This window comes from Salmo salar, chromosome 06 (assembly GCF_965601325.2).
Source record: "Salmo salar chromosome 06, fSalSal1, whole genome shotgun sequence".
In the NCBI taxonomy this organism is placed as follows: Eukaryota; Metazoa; Chordata; class Actinopteri; order Salmoniformes; family Salmonidae; genus Salmo; species Salmo salar.
In genome coordinates, this window is record NC_138296.1 from 2783299 (window position 1) to 2806400 (window position 23102).

Here is a 23102-nt window from a genome sequence, read left to right on the forward strand (position 1 = left end):
GGCAAGGAAAATATTGGCTATTGGGTTGTTTGACAAGGAAAAAATCGGATATGGGTATTGGCCAAAAATGTCATATCGGTGCATCCCTAATAAACATGTCTACTCCCCTTCATCTACACTGACTGAAGTGGATTTAACAAGTGACATCAATATGGGATCATTGCTTTCACCTGGATTCACCTTGTCAATTATGTCATGGAAATAGCAGATGTTCATAATGTTTTGTACACTCAGTGTCTTCAAATAATTGACATACACAACAAAATACTGGATATCTGTATCGGGTTGTTTGGCAGGGGAAATATTGGATATCGGGGTGTTTGGCAAGGAAAATACTGGATATCGGGTTATTTGGCAAGGAAAATATTGGATATCGGGTTGTTTGGAAAGGAAAATATTGGATATCGGTATCGGGTTGTTTGACAAGGAAAATGTCAAATATCGGGTTGTTTGACAAGGAAAATGTCAAATATCGGGTTGTTTGGCAAGGAAAATACTGGATATCGGGTTGTTTGGCAAGGAAAATACTGGATATCGGTATCGGGTTGTTAGGCAAGGAAAATATCAGATATCGGGTTGTTTGGCAAGGAAAATACTGGATATCGGTATCGGGTTGTTTGGCAAGGAAAATATCAGATATCGGGTTGTTTGGCAAAGAACATTTCGGATATCGGTATCGGGTTGTTTAGCATGGAAAATATCAGATGTTGTTTGGCAAGGAAAATATCGGATATCAGGTTGTTTGGCAAGGAAAATATTGGATATCGGTATCAGGTTGTTTGGCAAAGAAAATATCAGATATCGGGTTGTTTGGCAAGGAAAATACTGAATATCGGGTTGTTTGGCAAGGAAAATATTGGCTATTGGGTTGTTTGACAAGGAAAAAACTGGATATCAGGTCGTTTGGCAAGGAAAATACTGGATATCGGGTTGTTTGGCACGGAAAATACTGGATATCGGTTTCGGGTTGTTTGACAAGGAAAATACTGGATATCGGGTTGTTTGGCAAGGGAAATACTGGATATCGGTATCGAGTTGTCTGGTAAGGAAAATACTGGATATCAGGTTCTTTGGCAAGGAAAATACTGGATATCGGGTTGTTTGGCAAGGAAACGATAGGATATCGGGTTGTTGGCAAGGAAAATATCGGATATCGGTATCGGGTTGTTTGACAAGGAAAATGTCAGATATCGGGTTGTTTGGCAAGGAAAATACTGGATATCGGGTTGTTTGGCAAGGAAAATACTGGAAATCGGTATCAGGTTGTTTGGCAAGGAAAATATCAGATATCGGGTTGTTTGACAAGGAAAATATTGGATATGGTTATCGGCCAAAAATGTCATATCGGTGCATCCCTAATAAACATGTCTACTCCCCTTCATCTACACTGACTGAAGTGGATTTAACAAGTGACATCAATAAGGGATCATTGCTTTCACCTGGATTCACCTTGTCAATTATGTCGTGGAAAAAGCAGATGTTCATAATGTTTTGTACACTCAGTGTCTTCAAATAATTGACATAAACAACAAATTATAAGCAGATGCTTTACAGCAGTGGTTCTCCAACTGGTCAATCTTCAAGGCATTCCTAGTCGATCACCAAATATTTCTGTAGAAAAGCCAACCAACTATAAAGGCTTGCGCTCCTTTTTTAAAATCGTGTTGAGTTGTTGCCTGTAGGTGCACTTGATTCAAACGTCCTGCGCACCGGGTAAGCAACGTGTTCCCATGAGACAAACTCTGCCTTCCCGGAGGACTGGCAAATCTGTGACTAAATCGAGTGCACCTACTGCGTAGATAGCTCAAATCACTGTGGCTACAGAGCTTCCATGACTCTGGCCACAGCCAAGTTTAATAGGCTTACGTAGGATTTAATATCTTTTAAAACCATGACCACAGAGAGACTGTCAACGAATACAGCAAAGAGCTGCTGTTTTTATGAGAGTTCATGTTTAAGTTTATTTTCAGCACGGTCACTGTTTACATAAAACTATTTTACAATGCGCACTTCTCCATACTTCTGCTCGGGCTGCATCGCCAATGAAAGAGTAGCCAAGTATCGATTGCCTTGCGGTTTATTATTATTAGCAGCTCGTCGTGTCGATTTTAATATTTAGGAATTTTTCGCTTTCTCTGGTCATAGGAACAACATGAATTTGTGCATGAGGCAGATGCGGTGCGACTCGAGTTTCAACATCAGGTGGAAGACGGTGTCCCCCCTCTCTGGTCAGTCTCACCGGAGGAAAGGAGGGAGAGAGCAGGGACCGTGAGAGGTGGTTGGGAACAATCATTTTGAAATGTCATCCAACTCGGAAATCCAAGTCGGAAACTCAGGCATATTTCTAGAGCTCCAACTTTTCGACCTGAAGTTCACTGACGTCGTGATTTGACCTCGTTGACCTTCAGATGCAGATACCATCAGTCCAGTAGAATAAAAAGCTATTTATTTCAATTCTTGCTCCACAGAATTGCTCCACAAATCTGTGACTAAATCGAGTGCACCTACTGCGTAGATAGCTCAAATCACTGTGGCTACAGAGCTTCCATGACTCTGGCCACAGCCAAGTTTAATAGGCTACTAGCTTATGTAAGATTTAATATCTTTTAAAACCATGACCACAGAGAGACTGTCAATGAATACAGCAAAGAGCTGCTGTATTAAACCAACTGATCTATTTTGGTATCAAAGCTAGAGTTTTGAAATATAGTATGGTCTGATTAATAACAACATTGGCAGTCCAATCATATAGCCTAATGCTGGGATAATGTATTAGGCCTACTGCCCAAACCTCATTCCTACAAAACTGTTTGTGTGAGGTTAATGTAAAAAAAAACAATCTGAGCAGTAAATCTCAGCCATTTTTTTTTTACTGTGAAAGTGATCTAGACTTAGAAAAGGTTGGTGACCACTGCTGTAAAGTACATACTCAGATACACAAAATGCATCTGGTTTCAGATCTTGAAGTTTCTCCTCTTCAATAGTAATATCATCAATTCTGACCAGTAACTTACCTGCTTCCAACGGTCTTTGATCCATCACTAAAATAAATGGGATGATCCATAGAGAAGTCACTCTTCATGGACAGATGACTGGGTACTGGAGAGACTGATCTCTGGAGAGACTGAGTTTGCTTGGAGATTCTGAAAAACAAAATGAATCACCATGTAACTACATTTCAAAATATATCCAAATTATATATCAATCGATTACATACATCACATAAAGCATTAAAATATATGGTATTACATAAAGCAAAAAACATACACTGAGCGTACAAAACATTAAGAACACCCTCCTAATATTGTGTCCCCCCCCCCTTTTTGCCCTCAAAACAGCCTCAACTCGTCAAGGCATTGACTCTTCAAGGTGTAGAAAGCGTTCCACAGAGATGCTGGCCCACGTTGACTCCTATGATTCCCACAGTTGTGTCAAGTTGGCTGGATGTCCTTTGGGTGGTGGACCATTCTTGAGACACATGAGAAACTGTTGAGCATGAAAAACCCCTCAGCGTTGCAGTTCTTGATACAAATCGGTGCGCCCGGCAGCAAGTAAGTAAAATAAATAGGTTTTGATTATGTTTTAATGGTAATGGGGACATACGTAAATGCCAACAAAGTATACTGCTCAAAAAAATAAAGGGAACACTTAAACAACACAATGTAACTCCAAGTCAATCACACTTCTGTGAAATCAAACTGTCCACTTAGGAAGCAACACTGATTGACAATAAATTTCACATATTGTTGTGCAAATGGAATAGACAACAGGTGGAAATTATAGGCAATAAGCAAGACACCCCCAATAAAGGAGTGGTACTGCAGGTGGAGACCACAGAACACTTCTCAGTTCCTATGCTTCCTGGCTGATGTTTTGGGCACTTTTGAATGCTGGCTGTGCTTTCACTCTAGTGGTAGCATGAGACGGAGTCTACAACCCACACAAGTGGCTCAGGTAGTGCAGCTCATCCAGGATGGCACATCAATGCGAGCTGTGGCAAGAAGGTTTGCTGTGTCTGGCAGCGTAGTGTCCAGAGCATGGAGGCGCTACCAGGAGACAGGCCAGTACATCAGGAGACGTGGAGGAGGCCGTAGGAGGGCAACAACCCAGCAGCAGGACCGCTACCTCCGCCTTTGTGCAAGGAGGAGCAGGAGGAGCACTGCCAGAGCCCTGCAAAATGACCTCCAGCAGGCCACAAATGTGCATGTGTCTGCTCAAACGGTCAGAAACAGACTCCATGAGGGTGGTATGAGGGCCCGACGTCCACAGGTGGGGGTTGTGCTTACAGCCCAACACCGTGCAGGACGTTTGGCATTTGCCAGAGAACACCAAGATTGGCAAATTCGCCACTGGCACCCTGTGCTCTTCACAGATGAAAGCAGGTTCACACTGAGCACATGTGACAGACGTGACAGAGTCTGGAGACGCCGTGGAGAACGTTCTGCTGCCTGCAACATCCTCCAGCATGACCGGTTTGGCGGTGGGTCAGTCATGGTGTGGGGTGGCATTTCTTTGGGGGGCCGCACAGCCCTCCATGTGCTCGCCAGAGGTAGCCTAACTGCCATTAGGTACCGAGATGAGATCCTCAGACCCCTTGTGAGACCATATGCTGGTACGGTTGGCCCTGGGTTCCTCCTAATGCAAGACAATGCTAGACCTCATGTGGCTGGAGTGTGTCAGCAGTTCCTGCAAGAGGAAGGCATTGATGCTATGGACTGGCCCACCCGTTCCCCAGACCTGAATCCAATTGAGCACATCTGGGACATCATGTCTCGCTCCATCCACCAACGCCACGTTGCACCACAGACTGTCCAGGAGTTGGCGGATGCTTTAGTCCAGGTCTGGGAGGAGATCCCTCAGGAGACCATCCGCAACCTCATCAGGAGCATGCCCAGGCGTTGTAGGGAGGTCATACAGGCACGTGGAGGCCACACACACTACTGAGCCTCATTTTGACTTGTTTTAAGGACATTACATCAAAGTTGGATCAGCCTGTAGTGTGGTTTTCCACTGTAATTTTGAGTGTGACTCCAAATCCAGACCTCCATGGGTTGATACATTGGATTTCCATTGATTCTTTTTGTGTGATTTTGTTGTCAGCACATTCAACTATGTAAAGAAAAAAGTATTTAATAAGATTATTTCTTTCATTCAGATCTAGGATGTGTTGTTTAAGTGTTCCCTTTATTTTTTTGAGCAGTGTACATTTTTGTTCAGTGTGTGTGTGTGTGTTTAAACTATTTAACTGTACTAGAATGCTTAGAAGGCTGCTAAAATTTTTAATATCGGTTATTGGTATCGGGTTGTTTGGCAAGGAAAATACTGGATATCGGTATGGGGTTGTTTGGCAAGGGAAATATTGGATATCGGGGTGTTTGGCAAGGAAAATACTGGGTATCAGGTTGTTTGACAAGGAAAATGTCAGATATCAGGTTGTTTGGCAAGGAAAATACTGGATATCGGGATGTTTGGCAAGGAAAATATTGGATATCGGGTTGTTTGGCAAGGAAAATATCGGCTATCGGTATCGGGTTGTTTGGTAAGGAAAATACTGGATATCGGGTTGTTTGGCAAGGAAAATATTGGATATCGGGATGTTTGGCAAGAAAAATATCAGATATCAGGTTGTTTGGCAAGGAAAATACTGGATATCGGTATCGGGAAGTTTGACAAGGAAAATGTCAGATATCGGGTTGTTTGGCAAGGAAAATACTGGATATCGGTATTAGGTTGTTTGGCAAAGAAAATATCAGATATCGGGTTGTTTGCCAAGTAAAATACTGGATATCGGGTTGTTTGGCAAGGAAAATACTGGATATCTGGTTGATTGGCAAGGAAAATATTGGATATCGGGTTGTTTGGCAAGGAAAATATTGAATATCCGTATTGGGTTGTTTGGTAAGGAAAATAATGGATATCGGGTTGTTTGGCAAGGAAAATACTGGATATCGGTATCGGGTTGTTAGACAAGGAAAATATCAGATATGGGGTTGTTTGGCAAGGAAAAAACTGGATATCGGTATCGGGTTGTTTGGCAAGGAAAATATCAGATATCGGGTTTTTTGGCAATGAACATTTCTGATATTGGTATCGGGGTGTTTGGCATGGAAAATATCAGATATCGGGTTGTTTGGCAAGTAAAATACTGTATATCGGGTTGTTTGGCAAGGAAAATACTGGATATCGGGATGTTTGGCAAGGAAAATATTGGATATCGGGTTGTTTGGCAAGGAAAATATCGGCTATCGGTATTGGGTTGTTTGGTAAGGAAAATACTGGATATCGGGTTGTTTGGCAAGGAAAATATTGGATATCGGGATGTTTGGCAAGGAAAACACTGGATATCGGGTTGTTTGGCAAGGAAAATACTGGATATTGGTATCGGGTTGTTTGGCAAGGAAAATATCAGATATCAGGTTGTTTGGCAAGGAAAATACTGGATATCGGAATCGGGAAGTTTGACAAGGAAAATGTCAGATATCGGGTTGTTTGGCAAGGAAAATACTGGATATCGGTATCAGGTTGTTTGGCAAAGAAAATATCAGATATCGGGTTGTTTGCCAAGTAAAATACTGGATATCGGGTTGTTGGGCAAAGAACATTTCGGATATCGGTATCGGGTTGTTTGGCATGGAAAATATCGGATATCGGCTTGTTTGGCAAGGAAAATACTGGATATTTGGTTGTTTGGCAAGGAAAATATTGGATATCGGGTTGATTGGCAAGGAAAATATCGAATATCGGTATTGGGTTGTTTTGTAAGGAAAATAATGGATATCGGGTTGTTTGGCAAGGAAAATACTGGATATCGGTATCGGGTTGTTAGGCAAGGAAATGATCAGATATCGGGTTGTTTGGCAAGGAAAATACTGGATATCGGTATCGGGTTGTTTGGCAAGGAAAATATCAGATATCGGGTTGTTTGGCAAAGAACATTTCGGATATCGGTATCGGGTTGTTTGGCATGGAAAATATCGGATATCGGGTTGTTTGGCAAGGAAAATATCGGATATCGGGTTGTTTGGCAAAGAAAATTTCAGATATCTTTATCGGGTTGTTTAGCATGGAAAATATTGGATGTTGTTTGGCAAGGAAAATATCGGATATCGGGTTGTTTGGCAAGGAAAATATTGGATATCGGGTGTTGTTTGGCAAGGACAATATAGGATATGGGTATCGGGTTGTTTGGCAAGGAAAATATTGGATATCGGGTTGTTTGGCAAGGAAAATATCGGTATCGGGTTGTTTGGTAAGGAAAATACTGGATATCGGATTGTTTGGTAAGGAAAATACTGTATATTGGTATCGGGTTGTTTGGCAAGGAAAATATCAGATATCAGGTTGTTTGGGAAGGAAAATACTGGATATCGGTATCGGGTTGTTTGACAAGGAAAATATCAGATATCGGGTTGTTTGGCAAAGAAAATTTCGGATATCGGTATCGGGTTGTTTAGCATGGAAAATATCGGATGTTGTTTGGCAAGGAACATATTGGATATCGGGTTGTTTGGCAAGGAAAATAGCGGATATCGGTATCGGGTTGTTTGGTAAGGAAAATACTGGAAATCGGGTTGTTTGGCAAGGGAAATACTGGATATCGGTATCGAGTTGTCTGGTAAGGAAAATACTGGATATCAGGTTCTTTGGCAAGGAAAATATCAGATATCAGGTTGTTTGGCAAGGAAAATACTGGATATCGGAATCGGGAAGTTTGACAAGGAAAATGTCAGATATCGGGTTGTTTGGCAAGGAAAATACTGGATATCGGTATCAGGTTGTTTGGCAAAGAAAATATCAGATATCGGGTTGTTTGCCAAGTAAAATACTGGATATCGGGTTGTTGGGCAAAGAACATTTCGGATATCGGTATCGGGTTGTTTGGCATGGAAAATATCGGATATCGGCTTGTTTGGCAAGGAAAATACTGGATATTTGGTTGTTTGGCAAGGAAAATATTGGATATCGGGTTGATTGGCAAGGAAAATATCGAATATCGGTATTGGGTTGTTTTGTAAGGAAAATAATGGATATCGGGTTGTTTGGCAAGGAAAATACTGGATATCGGTATCGGGTTGTTAGGCAAGGAAATGATCAGATATCGGGTTGTTTGGCAAGGAAAATACTGGATATCGGTATCGGGTTGTTTGGCAAGGAAAATATCAGATATCGGGTTGTTTGGCAAAGAACATTTCGGATATCGGTATCGGGTTGTTTGGCATGGAAAATATCGGATATCGGGTTGTTTGGCAAGGAAAATATCGGATATCGGGTTGTTTGGCAAAGAAAATTTCAGATATCTTTATCGGGTTGTTTAGCATGGAAAATATTGGATGTTGTTTGGCAAGGAAAATATCGGATATCGGGTTGTTTGGCAAGGAAAATATTGGATATCGGGTGTTGTTTGGCAAGGACAATATAGGATATGGGTATCGGGTTGTTTGGCAAGGAAAATATTGGATATCGGGTTGTTTGGCAAGGAAAATATCGGTATCGGGTTGTTTGGTAAGGAAAATACTGGATATCGGATTGTTTGGTAAGGAAAATACTGTATATTGGTATCGGGTTGTTTGGCAAGGAAAATATCAGATATCAGGTTGTTTGGGAAGGAAAATACTGGATATCGGTATCGGGTTGTTTGACAAGGAAAATATCAGATATCGGGTTGTTTGGCAAAGAAAATTTCGGATATCGGTATCGGGTTGTTTAGCATGGAAAATATCGGATGTTGTTTGGCAAGGAACATATTGGATATCGGGTTGTTTGGCAAGGAAAATAGCGGATATCGGTATCGGGTTGTTTGGTAAGGAAAATACTGGAAATCGGGTTGTTTGGCAAGGGAAATACTGGATATCGGTATCGAGTTGTCTGGTAAGGAAAATACTGGATATCAGGTTCTTTGGCAAGGAAAATACTGGATATCGGGTTGTTTGGCAAGGAAACGATAGGATATCGGGTTGTTGGCAAGGAAAATATCGGATATCGGTATCGGGTTGTTTGACAAGGAAAATGTCAGATATCGGGTTGTTTGGCAAGGAAAATACTGGATATCGGGTTGTTTGGCAAGGAAAATACTGGAAATCGGTATCAGGTTGTTTGGCAAGGAAAATATCAGATATCGGGTTGTTTGACAAGGAAAATATTGGATATGGTTATCGGCCAAAAATGTCATATCGGTGCATCCCTAATAAACATGTCTACTCCCCTTCATCTACACTGACTGAAGTGGATTTAACAAGTGACATCAATAAGGGATCATTGCTTTCACCTGGATTCACCTTGTCAATTATGTCGTGGAAAAAGCAGATGTTCATAATGTTTTGTACACTCAGTGTCTTCAAATAATTGACATAAACAACAAATTATAAGCAGATGCTTTACAGCAGTGGTTCTCCAACCGGTCAATCTTCAAGGCATTCCTAGTCGATCACCAAATATTTCTGTAGAAAAGCCAACCAACTATAAAGGCTTGCGCTCCTTTTTTAAAATCGTGTTGAGTTGTTGCCTGTAGGTGCACTTGATTCAAACGTCCTGCGCACCGGGTAAGCAACGTGTTCCCATGAGACAAACTCTGCCTTCCCGGAGGACTGGCAAATCTGTGACTAAATCGAGTGCACCTACTGCGTAGATAGCTCAAATCACTGTGGCTACAGAGCTTCCATGACTCTGGCCACAGCCAAGTTTAATAGGCTTACGTAAGATTTAATATATTTTAAAACCATGACCACAGAGAGACTGTCAACGAATACAGCAAAGAGCTGCTGTTTTTATGAGAGTTCATGTTTAAGTTTATTTTCAGCACGGTCACTGTTTACATAAAACTATTTTACAATGCGCACTTCTCCATACTTCTGCTCGGGCTGCATCGCCAATGAAAGAGTAGCCAAGTATCGATTGCCTTGCGGTTTATTATTATTAGCAGCTCGTCGTGTCGATTTTAATATTTAGGAATTTTTCGCTTTCTCTGGTCATAGGAACAACATGAATTTGTGCATGAGGCAGATGCGGTGCGACTCGAGTTTCAACATCAGGTGGAAGACGGTGTCCCCCCTCTCTGGTCAGTCTCACCGGAGGAAAGAAGGGAGAGAGCAGGGACCGTGAGAGGTGGTTGGGAACAATCATTTTGAAATGTCATCCAACTCGGAAATCCAAGTCGGAAACTCAGGCATATTTCTAGAGCTCCAACTTTTCGACCTGAAGTTCACTGACGTCGTGATTTGACCTCGTTGACCTTCAGATGCAGATACCATCAGTCCAGTAGAATAAAAAGCTATTTATTTCAATTCTTGCTCCACAGAATTGCTCCACAAATCTGTGACTAAATCGAGTGCACCTACTGCGTAGATAGCTCAAATCACTGTGGCTACAGAGCTTCCATGACTCTGGCCACAGCCAAGTTTAATAGGCTACTAGCTTATGTAAGATTTAATATCTTTTAAAACCATGACCACAGAGAGACTGTCAATGAATACAGCAAAGAGCTGCTGTATTAAACCAACTGATCTATTTTGGTATCAAAGCTAGAGTTTTGAAATATAGTATGGTCTGATTAATAACAACATTGACAGTCCAATCATATAGCCTAATGCTGGGATAATGTATTAGGCCTACTGCCCAAACCTCATTCCTACAAAACTGTTTGTGTGAGGTTAATGTAAAAAAAAACAATCTGAGCAGTAAATCTCAGCCATTTTTTTTTTACTGTGAAAGTGATCTAGACTTAGAAAAGGTTGGTGACCACTGCTGTACAGTACATACTCAGATACACAAAATGCATCTGGTTTCAGATCTTGAAGTTTCTCCTCTTCAATAGTAATATCATCAATTCTGACCAGTAACTTACCTGCTTCCAACGGTCTTTGATCCATCACTAAAATAAATGGGATGATCCATAGAGAAGTCACTCTTCATGGACAGATGACTGGGTACTGGAGAGACTGATCTCTGGAGAGACTGAGTTTGCTTGGAGATTCTGAAAAACAAAATGAATCACCATGTAACTACATTTCAAAATATATCCAAATTATATATCAATCGATTACATACATCACATAAAGCATTAAAATATATGGTATTACATAAAGCAAAAAACATACACTGAGCGTACAAAACATTAAGAACACCCTCCTAATATTGTGTCCCCCCCCCTTTTTGCCCTCAAAACAGCCTCAACTCGTCAAGGCATTGACTCTTCAAGGTGTAGAAAGCGTTCCACAGAGATGCTGGCCCACGTTGACTCCTATGATTCCCACAGTTGTGTCAAGTTGGCTGGATGTCCTTTGGGTGGTGGACCATTCTTGAGACACATGAGAAACTGTTGAGCATGAAAAAACCCTCAGCGTTGCAGTTCTTGATACAAATCGGTGCGCCCGGCAGCAAGTAAGTAAAATAAATAGGTTTTGATTATGTTTTAATGGTAATGGGGACATACGTAAATGCCAACAAAGTATACTGCTCAAAAAAATAAAGGGAACACTTAAACAACACAATGTAACTCCAAGTCAATCACACTTCTGTGAAATCAAACTGTCCACTTAGGAAGCAACACTGATTGACAATAAATTTCACATGCTGTTGTGCAAATGGAATAGACAACAGGTGGAAATTATAGGCAATAAGCAAGACACCCCCAATAAAGGAGTGGTACTGCAGGTGGAGACCACAGAGCACTTCTCAGTTCCTATGCTTCCTGGCTGATGTTTTGGTCACTTTTGAATGCTGGCTGTGCTTTCACTCTAGTGGTAGCATGAGACGGAGTCTACAACCCACACAAGTGGCTCAGGTAGTGCAGCTCATCCAGGATGGCACATCAATGCGAGCTGTGGCAAGAAGGTTTGCTGTGTCTGTCAGCGTAGTGTCCAGAGCATGGAGGCGCTACCAGGAGACAGGCCAGTACATCAGGAGACGTGGAGGAGGCCGTAGGAGGGCAACAACCCAGCAGCAGGACCGCTACCTCCGCCTTTGTGCAAGGAGGAGCAGGAGGAGCACTGCCAGAGCCCTGCAAAATGACCTCCAGCAGGCCACAAATGTGCATGTGTCTGCTCAAACGGTCAGAAACAGACTCCATGAGGGTGGTATGAGGGCCCGACGTCCACAGGTGGGGGTTGTGCTTACAGCCCAACACCGTGCAGGACGTTTGGCATTTGCCAGAGAACACCAAGATTGGCAAATTCGCCACTGGCACCCTGTGCTCTTCACAGATGAAAGCAGGTTCACACTGAGCACATGTGACAGACGTGACAGAGTCTGGAGACGCCGTGGAGAACGTTCTGCTGCCTGCAACATCCTCCAGCATGACCGGTTTGGCGGTGGGTCAGTCATGGTGTGGGGTGGCATTTCTTTGGGGGGCCGCACAGCCCTCCATGTGCTTGCCAGAGGTAGCCTAACTGCCATTAGGTACCGAGATGAGATCCTCAGACCCCTTGTGAGACCATATGCTGGTACGGTTGGCCCTGGGTTCCTCCTAATGCAAGACAATGCTAGACCTCATGTGGCTGGAGTGTGTCAGCAGTTTCTGCAAGAGGAAGGCATTGATGCTATGGACTGGCCCACCCGTTCCCCAGACCTGAATCCAATTGAGCACATCTGGGACATCATGTCTCGCTCCATCCACCAACGCCACGTTGCACCACAGACTGTCCAGGAGTTGGCGGATGCTTTAGTCCAGGTCTGGGAGGAGATCCCTCAGGAGACCATCCGCAACCTCATCAGGAGCATGCCCAGGCGTTGTAGGGAGGTCATACAGGCACGTGGAGGCCACACACACTACTGAGCCTCATTTTGACTTGTTTTAAGGACATTACATCAAAGTTGGATCAGCCTGTAGTGTGGTTTTCCACTGTAATTTTGAGTGTGACTCCAAATCCAGACCTCCATGGGTTGATACATTGGATTTCCATTGATTCTTTTTGTGTGATTTTGTTGTCAGCACATTCAACTATGTAAAGAAAAAAGTATTTAATAAGATTATTTCTTTCATTCAGATCTAGGATGTGTTGTTTAAGTGTTCCCTTTATTTTTTTGAGCAGTGTACATTTTTGTTCAGTGTGTGTGTGTGTGTTTAAACTATTTAACTGTACTAGAATGCTTAGAAGGCTGCTAAAATTTTTAATATCGGTTATTGGTATCGGGTTGTTTGGCATGGAAAATACTGGATATCGGTATGGGGTTGTTTGGCAAGGGAAATATTGGATATCGGGGTGTTTGGCAAGGAAAATACTGGGTATCAGGTTGTTTGACAAGGAAAATGTCAGATATCAGGTTGTTTGGCAAGGAAAATACTGGATATCGGGATGTTTGGCAAGGAAAATATTGGATATCGGGTTGTTTGGCAAGGAAAATATCGGCTATCGGTATCGGGTTGTTTGGTAAGGAAAATACTGGATATCGGGTTGTTTGGCAAGGAAAATATTGGATATCGGGATGTTTGGCAAGAAAAATATCAGATATCAGGTTGTTTGGCAAGGAAAATACTGGATATCGGTATGGGGTTGTTTGGCAAGGAAAATACTGGGTATCGGGTTGTTTGGCAAGGAAAATACTGGGTATCGGGTTGTTTGGCAAAGAAAATATCAGATATCGGGTTGTTTGGCAAGGAAAATATCTGATATCGGGATGTTTGGCAAAGAAAATTTCGGATATCGGTATCGGGGTGTTTGGCATGGAAAATATCAGATATCGGGTTGTTTGGCAAGTAAAATACTGTATATCGGGTTGTTTGGCAAGGAAAATACTGGATATCGGGATGTTTGGCAAGGAAAATATTGGATATCGGGTTGTTTGGCAAGGAAAATATCGGCTATCGGTATCGGGTTGTTTGGTAAGGAAAATACTGGATATCGGGTTGTTTGGCAAGGAAAATATTGGATATCGGGATGTTTGGGAAGAAAAATATCAGATATCAGGTTGTTTGGCAAGGAAAATACTGGATATCGGTATCGGGAAGTTTGACAAGGAAAATGTCAGATATCGGGTTGTTTGGCAAGGAAAATACTGGATATCGGTATCAGGTTGTTTGGCAAAGAAAATATCAGATATCGGGTTGTTTGCCAAGTAAAATACTGGATATCGGGTTGTTTGGCGAGGAAAATACTGGATATCTGGTTGATTGGCAAGGAAAATATTGGATATCGGGTTGTTTGGCAAGGAAAATATCGAAAATCCGTATCGGGTTGTTTGGCAAGGAAAATACTGGATATCGGTATCGGGTTGTTAGACAAGGAAAATATCAGATATGGGGTTGTTTGGCAAGGGAAAAACTGGATATCGGTATCGGGTTGTTTGGCAAGGAAAATATCAGATATCGGGTTGTTTGGCAAAGAACATTTCGGATATTGGTATCGGGGTGATTGGCATGGAAAATATCAGATATCGGGTTGTTTGGCAAGTAAAATACTGTATATCGGGTTGTTTGGCAAGGAAAATATTGGATATCGGGTTGTTTGGCAAGGAAAATATCGGCTATCGGTATCGGGTTGTTTGGTAAGGAAATACTGGATATCGGGTTGTTTGGCAAGGAAAATATTGGATATCGGGATGTTTGGCAAGGAAAATATCGGATATCGGTATCAGGTTGTTTGGTAAGGAAAATACTGGATATCGGGTTGTTTGGCAAGGAAAATACTGGATATCGGTATCGGGTTGTTTGGCAAAGAAAATATCAGATATCGGGTTGTTTGCCAAGTAAAATACTGGATATCGGGTTGTTGGGCAAAGAACATTTCGGATATCGGTATCGGGTTGTTTGGCATGGAAAATATCGGATATCGGCTTGTTTGGCAAGGAAAATACTGGATATTTGGTTGTTTGGCAAGGAAAATATCAGATATCGGGTTGTTTGGCAAAGAACATTTCGGATATCGGTATCGGGTTGTTTGGCATGGAAAATATCGGATATCGGGTTGTTTGGCAAGGAAAATATCGGATATCGGGTTGTTTGGCAAAGAAAATTTCAGATATCTTTATCGGGTTGTTTAGCATGGAAAATATTGGATGTTGTTTGGCAAGGAAAATATCGGATATCGGGTTGTTTGGCAAGGAAAATATTGGATATCGGGTGTTGTTTGGCAAGGACAATATAGGATATGGGTATCGGGTTGTTTGGCAAGGAAAATATTGGATATCGGGTTGTTTGGCAAGGAAAATATCGGTATCGGGTTGTTTGGTAAGGAAAATACTGGATATCGGATTGTTTGGTAAGGAAAATACTGGATATTGGTATCGGGTTGTTTGGCAAGGAAAATATCAGATATCAGGTTGTTTGGGAAGGAAAATACTGGAAATCGGTATCGGGTTGTTTGACAAGGAAAATATCAGATATCGGGTTGTTTGGCAAAGAAAATTTCGGATATCGGTATCGGGTTGTTTAGCATGGAAAATATCGGATGTTGTTTGGCAAGGAACATATTGGATATCGGGTTGTTTGGCAAGGAAAATAGCGGATATCGGTATCGGGTTGTTTGGTAAGGAAAATACTGGAAATCGGGTTGTTTGGCAAGGAAAATACTGGATATTGGTATCGGGTTGTTTGGCAAGGGAAATACTGGATATCGGTATCGAGTTGTCTGGTAAGGAAAATACTGGATATCAGGTTCTTTGGCAAGGAAAATACTGGATATCGGGTTGTTTGGCAAGGAAACGATAGGATATCGGGTTGTTGGCAAGGAAAATATCGGATATCGGTATCGGGTTGTTTGACAAGGAAAATGTCAGATATCGGGTTGTTTGGCAAGGAAAATACTGGATATCGGGTTGTTTGGCAAGGAAAATACTGGAAATCGGTATCAGGTTGTTTGGCAAGGAAAATATCAGATATCGGGTTGTTTGACAAGGAAAATATTGGATATGGTTATCGGCCAAAAATGTCATATCGGTGCATCCCTAATAAACATGTCTACTCCCCTTCATCTACACTGACTGAAGTGGATTTAACAAGTGACATCAATAAGGGATCATTGCTTTCACCTGGATTCACCTTGTCAATTATGTCGTGGAAAAAGCAGATGTTCATAATGTTTTGTACACTCAGTGTCTTCAAATAATTGACATAAACAACAAATTATAAGCAGATGCTTTACAGCAGTGGTTCTCCAACCGGTCAATCTTCAAGGCATTCCTAGTCGATCACCAAATATTTCTGTAGAAAAGCCAACCAACTATAAAGGCTTGCGCTCCTTTTTTAAAATCGTGTTGAGTTGTTGCCTGTAGGTGCACTTGATTCAAACGTCCTGCGCACCGGGTAAGCAACGTGTTCCCATGAGACAAACTCTGCCTTCCCGGAGGACTGGCAAATCTGTGACTAAATCGAGTGCACCTACTGCGTAGATAGCTCAAATCACTGTGGCTACAGAGCTTCCATGACTCTGGCCACAGCCAAGTTTAATAGGCTTACGTAAGATTTAATATATTTTAAAACCATGACCACAGAGAGACTGTCAACGAATACAGCAAAGAGCTGCTGTTTTTATGAGAGTTCATGTTTAAGTTTATTTTCAGCACGGTCACTGTTTACATAAAACTATTTTACAATGCGCACTTCTCCATACTTCTGCTCGGGCTGCATCGCCAATGAAAGAGTAGCCAAGTATCGATTGCCTTGCGGTTTATTATTATTAGCAGCTCGTCGTGTCGATTTTAATATTTAGGAATTTTTCGCTTTCTCTGGTCATAGGAACAACATGAATTTGTGCATGAGGCAGATGCGGTGCGACTCGAGTTTCAACATCAGGTGGAAGACGGTGTCCCCCCTCTCTGGTCAGTCTCACCGGAGGAAAGAAGGGAGAGAGCAGGGACCGTGAGAGGTGGTTGGGAACAATCATTTTGAAATGTCATCCAACTCGGAAATCCAAGTCGGAAACTCAGGCATATTTCTAGAGCTCCAACTTTTCGACCTGAAGTTCACTGACGTCGTGATTTGACCTCGTTGACCTTCAGATGCAGATACCATCAGTCCAGTAGAATAAAAAGCTATTTATTTCAATTCTTGCTCCACAGAATTGCTCCACAAATCTGTGACTAAATCGAGTGCACCTACTGCGTAGATAGCTCAAATCACTGTGGCTACAGAGCTTCCATGACTCTGGCCACAGCCAAGTTTAATAGGCTACTAGCTTATGTAAGATTTAATATCTTTTAAAACCATGACCACAGAGAGACTGTCAATGAATACAGCAAAGAGCTGCTGTATTAAACCAACTGATCTATTTTGGTATCAAAGCTAGAGTTTTGAAATATAGTATGGTCTGATTAATAACAACATTGGCAGTCCAATCATATAGCCTAATGCTGGGATAATGTATTAGGCCTACTGCCCAAACCTCATTCCTACAAAACTGTTTGTGTGAGGTTAATGTAAAAAAAAACAATCTGAGCAGTAAATCTCAGCCATTTTTTTTTTACTGTGAAAGTGATCTAGACTTAGAAAAGGTTGGTGACCACTGCTGTACAGTACATACTCAGATACACAAAATGCATCTGGTTTCAGATCTTGAAGTTTCTCCTCTTCAATAGTAATATCATCAATTCTGACCAGTAACTTACCTGCTTCCAACGGTCTTTGATCCATCACTAAAATAAATGGGATGATCCATAGAGAAGTCACTCTTCATGGACAGATGACTGGGTACTGGAGAGACTGATCTCTGGAGAGACTGAGTTTGCTTGGAGATTCTGAAAAACAAAATGAATCACCATGTAACTAGATTTCAAAATATATCCAAATTATATATCAATCGATTACATACATCACATAAAGCATTAAAATATATGGTATTACATAAAGCAAAAAACATACACTGAGCGTACAAAACATTAAGAACACCCTCCTAATATTGTGTCCCCCCCCCTTTTTGCCCTCAAAACAGCCTCAACTCGTCAAGGCATTGACTCTTCAAGGTGTAGAAAGCGTTCCACAGAGATGCTGGCCCACGTTGACTTCTATGATTCCCACAGTTGTGTCAAGTGGGCTGGATGTCCTTTGGGTTGTGGACCATTCTTGAGACACATGAGAAACTGTTGAGCATGAAAAACCCCTCAGCGTTGCAGTTCTTGATACAAATCGGTGCGCCCGGCAGCAAGTAAGTATAATAAATAGGTTTTGATTATGTTTTAATGGTAATGGGGACATACGTAAATGCCAACAAAGTATACTGCTCAAAAAAATAAAGGGAACACTTAAACAACACAATGTAACTCCAAGTCAATCACACTTCTGTGAAATCAAACTGTCCACTTAGGAAGCAACACTGATTGACAATAAATTTCACATGCTGTTGTGCAAATGGAATAGACAACAGGTGGAAATTATAGGCAATAAGCAAGACACCCCCAATAAAGGAGTGGTACTGCAGGTGGAGACCACAGAGCACTTCTCAGTTCCTATGCTTCCTGGCTGATGTTTTGGTCACTTTTGAATGCTGGCTGTGCTTTCACTCTAGTGGTAGCATGAGACGGAGTCTACAACCCACACAAGTGGCTCAGGTAGTGCAGCTCATCCAGGATGGCACATCAATGCGAGCTGTGGCAAGAAGGTTTGCTGTGTCTGTCAGCGTAGTGTCCAGAGCATGGAGGCGCTACCAGGAGACAGGCCAGTACATCAGGAGACGTGGAGGAGGCCGTAGGAGGGCAACAACCCAGCAGCAGGACCGCTACCTCCGCCTTTGTGCAAGGAGGAGCAGGAGGAGCACTGCCAGAGCCCTGCAAAATGACCTCCAGCAGGCCACAAATGTGCATGTGTCTGCTCAAACGGTCAGAAACAGACTCCATGAGGGTGGTATGAGGGCCCGACGTCCACAGGTGGGGGTTGTGCTTACAGCCCAACACCGTGCAGGACGTTTGGCATTTGCCAGAGAACACCAAGATTGGCAAATTCGCCACTGGCACCCTGTGCTCTTCACAGATGAAAGCAGGTTCACACTGAGCACATGTGACAGACGTGACAGAGTCTGGAGACGCCGTGGAGAACGTTCTGCTGCCTGCAACATCCTCCAGCATGACCGGTTTGGCGGTGGGTCAGTCATGGTGTGGGGTGGCATTTCTTTGGGGGGCCGCACAGCCCTCCATGTGCTCGCCAGAGGTAGCCTAACTGCCATTAGGTACCGAGATGAGATCCTCAGACCCCTTGTGAGACCATATGCTGGTACGGTTGGCCCTGGGTTCCTCCTAATGCAAGACAATGCTAGACCTCATGTGGCTGGAGTGTGTCAGCAGTTCCTGCAAGAGGAAGGCATTGATGCTATGGACTGGCCCACCCGTTCCCCAGACCTGAATCCAATTGAGCACATCTGGGACATCATGTCTCGCTCCATCCACCAACGCCACGTTGCACCACAGACTGTCCAGGAGTTGGCGGATGCTTTAGTCCAGGTCTGGGAGGAGATCCCTCAGGAGACCATCCGCAACCTCATCAGGAGCATGCCCAGGCGTTGTAGGGAGGTCATACAGGCACGTGGAGGCCACACACACTACTGAGCCTCATTTTGACTTGTTTTAAGGACATTACATCAAAGTTGGATCAGCCTGTAGTGTGGTTTTCCACTTTAATTTTGAGTGTGACTCCAAATCCAGACCTCCATGGGTTGATACATTGGATTTCCATTGATTCTTTTTGTGTGATTTTGTTGTCAGCACATTCAACTATGTAAAGAAAAAAGTATTTAATAAGATTATTTCTTTCATTCAGATCTAGGATGTGTTGTTTAAGTGTTCCCTTTATTTTTTTGAGCAGTGTACATTTTTGTTCAGTGTGTGTGTGTGTGTTTAAACTATTTAACTGTACTAGAATGCTTAGAAGGCTGCTAAAATTTTTAATATCGGTTATTGGTATCGGGTTGTTTGGCAAGGAAAATACTGGATATCGGTATGGGGTTGTTTGGCAAGGGAAATATTGGATATCGGGGTGTTTGGCAAGGAAAATACTGGGTATCAGGTTGTTTGACAAGGAAAATGTCAGATATCAGGTTGTTTGGCAAGGAAAATACTGGATATCGGGATGTTTGGCAAGGAAAATATTGGATATCGGGTTGTTTGGCAAGGAAAATATCGGCTATCGGTATCGGGTTGTTTGGTAAGGAAAATACTGGATATCGGGTTGTTTGGCAAGGAAAATATTGGATATCGGGATGTTTGGTTTTTTGGCAATGAACATTTCTGATATTGGTATCGGGGTGTTTGGCATGGAAAATATCAGATATCGGGTTGTTTGGCAAGTAAAATACTGGATATCGGGTTGTTTGGCAAGGAAAATATTGGATATCGGGATGTTTGGCAAGGAAAATATCAGATATCAGGTTGTTTGGGAAGGAAAATACTGGATATCGGTATCGGGTTGTTTGACAAGGAAAATATCAGATATCGGGTTGTTTGGCAAAGAAAATTTCGGATATCGGTATCGGGTTGTTTAGCATGGAAAATATCGGATGTTGTTTGGCAAGGAAAATATTGGATATCGGGTTGTTTGGCAAGGAAAATATCGGATATCGGTATCGGGTTGTTTGGTAAGGAAAATACTGGAAATCGGGTTGTTTGGCAAGGAAAATACCGGATATCGGTATCGGGTTGTTTGACAAGGAAAATGTCAGCTATCGGGTTGTTTGGCAAATAAAATACTGGATATCGGGTTGTTTGGCAAGGAAAATATTGAATATCGGTATGGAGTTGTTTGGTAACGAAAATAAAGGATATCGGGTTGTTTGTCAAATAAAATACTGAATATCGGTATCGGGTTGTTTGGTAAGGAAAATACTGGATATCGGTATCGGGTTGTTCGGTAACGAAAATATCAGATACCGGGTTGTTTGGCAAGGAAAATATTGGCTATTGGGTTGTTTGACAAGGAAAAAATCGGATATGGGTATTGGCCAAAAATGTCATATCGGTGCATCCCTAATAAACATGTCTACTCCCCTTCATCTACACTGACTGAAGTGGATTTAACAAGTGACATCAATATGGGATCATTGCTTTCACCTGGATTCACCTTGTCAATTATGTCATGGAAATAGCAGATGTTCATAATGTTTTGTACACTCAGTGTCTTCAAATAATTGACATACACAACAAAATACTGGATATCTGTATCGGGTTGTTTGGCAGGGGAAATATTGGATATCGGGGTGTTTGGCAAGGAAAATACTGGATATCGGGTTATTTGGCAAGGAAAATATTGGATATCGGTATCGGGTTGTTTGACAAGGAAAATGTCAAATATCGGGTTGTTTGACAAGGAAAATGTCAAATATCGGGTTGTTTGACAAGGAAAATGTCAAATATCGGGTTGTTTGGCAAGGAAAATACTGGATATCGGGTTGTTTGGCAAGGAAAATACTGGATATCGGTATCGGGTTGTTAGGCAAGGAAAATATCAGATATCGGGTTGTTTGGCAAGGAAAATACTGGATATTGGTATCGGGTTGTTTGGCAAGGAAAATATCAGATATCGGGTTGTTTGGCAAAGAACATTTCGGATATCGGTATCGGGTTGTTTAGCATGGAAAATATCAGATGTTGTTTGGCAAGGAAAATATCGGATATCAGGTTGTTTGGCAAGGAAAATACTGGATATCGGTATCGGGTTGTTTCACAAGGAAAATGTCAGATATCGGGATATTTGGCAAGGAAAATACTGGATATCGGAATCAGGTTGTTTGGCAAAGAAAATATCAGATATCGGGTTGTTTGGCAAGGAAAATACTGGATATGGGGTTGTTTGGCAAGGAAAATACTGAATATCGGGTTGTTTGGCAAGGAAAATATTGGCTATTGGGTTGTTTGACAAGGAAAAAAATGGATATCAGGTCGTTTGGCAAGGAAAATACTGGATATCGGGTTGTTTGGCACGGAAAATACTGGATATCGGTTTCGGGTTGTTTGACAAGGAAAATACTGGATATCGGGTTGTTTGGCAAGGGAAATACTGGATATCGGTATCGAGTTGTCTGGTAAGGAAAATACTGGATATCAGGTTCTTTGGCAAGGAAAATACTGGATATCGGGTTGTTTGGCAAGGAAAATATTGGATATCGGGTTGTTGGCAAGGAAAATATCGGATATCGGTATCGGGTTGTTTGACAAGGAAAATGTCAGATATCGGGTTGTTTGGCAAGGAAAATACTGGATATCGGGTTGTTTGGCAAGTAAAATACTGTATATAGGGTTGTTTGGCAAGGAAAATACTCGATATCGGGATGTTTGGCAAGAAAAATATCAGATATCAGGTTGTTTGGCAAGGAAAATACTGGATATCGGTATCGGGTTGTTTGGTAAGGAAAATACTGGATATCGGGTTGTTTGGCAAGGAAAATATTGGATATCGGGATGTTTGGCAAAAAAAATATCAGATATCAGGTTGTTTGGCAAGGAAAATACTGGATATCGGTATCGGGAAGTTTGACAAGGAAAATGTCAGATATCGGGTTGTTTGGCAAGGAAAATACTGGATATCGGTATCAGATTGTTTGGCAAAGAAAATATCAGATATCGGGTTGTTTGCCAAGTAAAATACTGGATATCGGGTTGTTGGGCAAAGAACATTTCGGATATCGGTATCGGGTTGTTTGGCATGGAAAATATCGGATATCGGCTTGTTTGGCAAGGAAAATACTGGATATCTGGTTATTTGGCAAGGAAAATATTGGATATCGGGTTGATTGGCAAGGAAAATATCGAATATCGGTATTGGGTTGTTTTGTAAGGAAAATAATGGATATCGGGTTGTTTGGCAAGGAAAATACTGGATATCGGTATCGGGTTGTTAGGCAAGGAAATTATCAGATATCGGGTTGTTTGGCAAGGAAAATACTGGATATCGGTATCGGGTTGTTTGGCAAGGAAAATATCAGATATCGGGTTGTTTGGCAAAGAACATTTCGGATATCGGTATCGGGTTGTTTGGCATGGAAAATATCGGATATCGGGTTGTTTGGCAAAGAAAATTTCAGATATCTTTATCGGGTTGTTTTGCATGGAAAATATTGGATGTTGTTTGGCAAGGAAAATATCGGATATCGGGTTGTTTGGCAAGGAAAATATTGGATATCGGGTTGTTTGGCAAGGAAAATATCGGATATCGGTATCGGGTTGTTTGGTAAGAAAAATACTGGATATCGGAT

At 42.0% G+C, this 23102-nt stretch overlaps 1 protein-coding gene across 2 annotated transcripts in view; it reads right to left on the reverse strand.

Moving 5' to 3' along the window:
* LOC123733362 (NLR family CARD domain-containing protein 3) overlaps positions 1-23102 on the reverse strand; it is a 123196-nt gene that overhangs the window by 59506 nt on the left and 40588 nt on the right. For both annotated transcript variants that reach the window (XM_082976232.1, XM_082976233.1), the window contains exons 8-10: positions 17536-17664; positions 10841-10969; positions 3015-3143 (exon numbers count right to left, since the gene is read on the reverse strand). In XM_082976232.1, the coding sequence (XP_082832358.1) occupies positions 3015-3143; positions 10841-10969; positions 17536-17664 (387 nt within the window). The remainder of the gene's footprint in view (positions 1-3014; positions 3144-10840; positions 10970-17535; positions 17665-23102) is intronic.